Raw genomic sequence first — 3,932 nt, 5'->3', positions numbered from 1 at the left:
CTGGTTGTGGTTCAGCGACTCCGAGTGCGTTTTGGTTCTCAAGTGTGTCCGGTGCTCTGGGGGTCCGGCTGTCCTCTCTCTGGCTCCAGTGACCGCCACGTGGCCTCGTTCTTCTGTCCTGTGGCTCGTCCCGCGTTTGGCTGCTCCGATAATGGTGTGCCCAGCTGGAGGGTCACCTTTTGATGCTTCATTAGTTGGCACGGCCAAGTCTTTTATGTCAGGCTTGTGTGAAGAGCGTGTGAGCTCCTTGATCTCGCGTAGTGGGCCCCAGCCCCCTTTAGGACCCTCATCTCAATACACATCCTGCTCTGCTGGACTTTACAATTCAAAGTGCCGGCTGCTAAGCAGGTGCCGCTGACAGGACAGTTGCAGAGGAGGCAGATTTGACACTCTGGCCTGTCTGCAGCCTTATAAAAGGGGGTCCTTGAACCTACAACAGCAGACAGACGACTGCAGGGTTGCCGTAAGCAGCCTTGAACTTTAGTATTTATTGACGATTAAATTATTAGGAAGCTTGCTACACAGAAAAGGAACGACTTTATTGTAGAAAAAGACAGAAGCATAGAGATGGCGCTCCTCTTTGTCCAGCTGCTTTTCATGGCAGTCCTAAGCGGTGCCCACTCGCCTGGGGGGCACACTGCTGCCCATGAAGAAGACATGGTGTCCTCAGGCACTGGCAGCAATTACGACGAGCCCTTGCAAGGCACAGTGAGAGTCGTCCAGGCCAGTTCTGCTCTCCTGAAGATGTCTCCTCTTTTCACAAGGCGACTTGACGACAGGCCCCGGGCGCTGGGCAGGGGTCCGCTGCCACCATTTTTAGCCCTGGGTAGACCAGGACCTGCTCTGTCTCAGTTAAACAAGCCGTTGGCACCCGCCATCGAAGAACCTGGAGAGAAGCAAAGAAAAGGCCTGGAAATGTGGAAGGCAGCCATCAAAAAAGACCTCTTTACGGCCCCTGTGGACTTAAAGGAGCAAGAAACGACCGAGGGGGGCTGCACTGCCATCTCCTTCTCACAGGTGAGCTGACGCGTCTGTGTGGGGTTGGGGGGTACATGAGGTGTGTAACAGGCAGCTGTGGGCAGCATGGCAGGTGAATAAAAAAAAAAAGAGTCGGCCAACCTGGCAAGGACTGGCATCAGAGACCCCAAGGCAGACTGGGAGAACATGCAAAGACCACACATACATGTGAACATGCAAACCACTCGTCCTATGGGCTGCCTAACAGGTTAAATAAATGATTAATCCAAAGGGGGGGGGGGGGGGGCAAGCAAAATGACACCCTGGTTTTTGTTCTTTATTTCGCCTTATACAATTTCTTGTATTAGGAATTTGTTAGTTTTCGCATACCCCTTGGGGTCAGAGCGCAGGGTCAGCCATTGTACAGCGAGCGCCCCTAGAGCAATTACAGGTTAAGGGTCTTGTTCAAGGGCCCAGCAGAGTAGGGATTAGAACTGGCAACCTTCGGGATACCAGTGCAGATCCTTAGCCTCAGAGCCACCACTCTGCCCCATTTTAAGGGCACTCAGCAGGCTCCTATTAATTATGGAGAATCCACTGCATCCACTGAACAGGATCATCTCCAGACAGAAGAGCAGCTTCAGCGACAGACTGCTGTCACCGTCCTGCTCCACTGACAGACTGAGGAGATCCTCCCACCAAACTATGTGACTGTTCAATTCCACCCGGGGGGGTAAACGTTAACATTTAACATTATACAAAGTTATTGTCTGTTTTTCACCTGCATTATTATCATTCTTTAATATTATTTATTGTATCAGTATGCTGCTGCTGAAGAATGTGAATTTCCCATTGGGATTAATAAAATATCTATCTATCTATCTATCTATCTATCTATTGGTTAACTAAAAAGATTACAATATGCAAACTTTCAAGGCAACTCAGGCCCCTTCTTCAGGCAACATGTAATACAGAAACTGGAGTTCCCCGTGTTTATATACACACTAGGACAAGAAACAACATTGATAAATCTTTAAGTGAGAAATCTTAAATGTAAAAAATTAATAGATTCCTTCAGGCTAGGGTTCATTTAACAAGAAAGAGAACAATGTATGGTCAAAATCTTTGGATAAGATAACTGTCCAAAAAAGTCTTTTGAAGTTTCTGATGAGTTTTTCAAAACAATATGGGTCTGTAGACAGGTTGTCTGTGTCAGTCTGAGAGATGCAAACAATCCTCATATCTGGCCATAAAACTCTTGTCTCTATTCAAACCATGTTGTAATGTATTAAATTTTAGCATGAGTTTAACTTCCCATTCTTTTCTCTTCTTGCTGTGTGTTGAAGTTGCCCATAAGCCCTGTGACTTTAAAGTCCATCTCACAGTGTCCATGGCTGTTGAAGTGTGCCGCTACAGGAACATCTGTGTTGCCATGTTTAATGTGGAACCTGTGTAAATTCATTCTCTGGCAGAGTGTTTGTCCAGTTTCTCCCACATAGAGTGCAAGGGTAAAGTTATAATAATAAGAGATAGTATACGATAGACAGATATATATGGATAGATAGATGTGAAAGGCACTATATAATAGACAATAGATATATGATAGATATGAAAGGCACTATAAGAGATGGACTTTATTTGTCCCCGGGGTCTTCATACACCGCCTTTGTCATTTTAATGGTGGCGAGCCCAGCTGAGGTGCTCCTCGTTTCTAAGCCATCTGACGAATTGGGTTTGCAGTTTACATAAACGCCAGAATTCCACCTGAATTGGAATTCCAGGAAACTGAAGTTAGGTGGGTGAAATCCTGTGGCAGTCCATGTTTTTTTTTTATTATTATTTATTTCTACTCTTAATTATCCTGAAATATTAAAGGGGCCTTCTTTGTGTTTTTTGGTTTTAACTTAAACAAAAGAGAGAAGTGCGGCGCCATAAAGCGGGGTGTTTGCGGAATGAGGCCGACATGACGGTCTGTGCCGGGGTCCGGAGTTCACTGGGCTCTTTCTGAAGGTGAAGAATTCTTAAAACTTAAAACAAAAATCGAGTTGGCTTTATTTAAACACAAGCTCCACCTCAGCGCCCCCCGCCGACCACTCACCAAGTCCACTTTTCTTGTCGTTGCAGCGCCTTTCCGCTCCTGGATGTGACGCGGTGACCCTGCGGAACAAGCTGTGCTTCGGCCGCTGCAGCTCCCTGTACGTCCCCGAGGCCCAGGAGGCGAGCGCCACCACCTGCTCCCGCTGCGCCCCCATCAAGACCCGGGTGGTCAGCATCCCGCTGCGCTGCCTGGACGGCAGGAGGGTCCTTGAGCGGCGGGTGACGCTGGTCTACGAGTGCAAGTGCGAGATGTCCAGCGAGGCGGAGAGATGGCAGGCGTTCGGCTCGTCCCTTCATCTCAAGCGGGAGTCGCCCTCGGCCGGTGCCCTGAAGCTGCGGAGTGTCGCGGGGGGGTCCGTGTGACGGCGTGGAGCGCGTGGTCGGCTTTGACCCGACGGCTCTGGTGGTCGCTCTGCCATCTGGAACACTTTTTTCTTTTAATTCCTAATCCTTTCGACGATGGCCACTGTTGTGCCTGATTGTTGCCTTGACCTGCGGGGTCTCCTCGCGGTGGTCTTGTTTGTAGCGCTTATTTGTTATTGTCGCCCTGTGTCCTTCCATGTGACAGCCGTCTTCAAAGACGGGGACAGCTCGTTGATGTGCAATCAATAAAAAGATTCAAGTCTCTGTAGTGTCGGGGTCTTTGTCGCTAGAGGGCGCTGTCTGACTCAACAAAAGCAGCGCGTCTCCTCTCAATTAAAGGCTTAGTTCGAACTGTGAAGTCGATTACAGAAGCGGAGCCTTCCTAGAAGTGTGTGAGGGAGAAGTGCTGCGAGACTTGAAACGCGAGGGTCTGTTGCTCTACTGCTCACGAAACACCGGGGATGACGCGTTTGGTTTTATTTTGAAGCCAGTTGTGCCTGCTTTAAAGGGCGAGG

General features: G+C 48.8%; 1 protein-coding gene across 1 annotated transcript; it reads left to right on the top strand.

Annotated features, from left to right (window-relative positions):
* The first annotated feature begins 342 nt into the window (after positions 1–342).
* On the top strand, positions 343–3,652 carry dand5 (DAN domain family, member 5). Its single transcript, XM_028822959.2, has 2 exons — positions 343–1,017; positions 3,082–3,652. The coding sequence occupies exons 1-2, from the start codon at positions 568–570 to the stop codon at positions 3,415–3,417; spliced, it is 786 nt and encodes a 261-aa protein (XP_028678792.2). The 5' UTR covers positions 343–567; the 3' UTR covers positions 3,418–3,652.
* Positions 3,653–3,932: the final 280 nt, after the last annotated feature.

Source organism: Erpetoichthys calabaricus, chromosome 17 (assembly GCF_900747795.2).
Source record: "Erpetoichthys calabaricus chromosome 17, fErpCal1.3, whole genome shotgun sequence".
Taxonomy (NCBI): Eukaryota; Metazoa; Chordata; class Cladistia; order Polypteriformes; family Polypteridae; genus Erpetoichthys; species Erpetoichthys calabaricus.
Note: the sequence above shows the minus strand (reverse complement) of the source record. Positions and strands in the feature narration are given on the sequence as shown.

Coding starts and splice junctions, on each gene's coding strand:
- dand5 (XM_028822959.2), top strand. CDS start 568: ATGGCGCTCCTCTTTGTCCAGCTGCTTTTCATGGCAGTCCTAAGCGGT. Junction 1,018..3,081: donor CTGCCATCTCCTTCTCACAG/GTGAGCTGACGC, acceptor TTGTCGTTGCAG/CGCCTTTCCGCTCCTGGATG.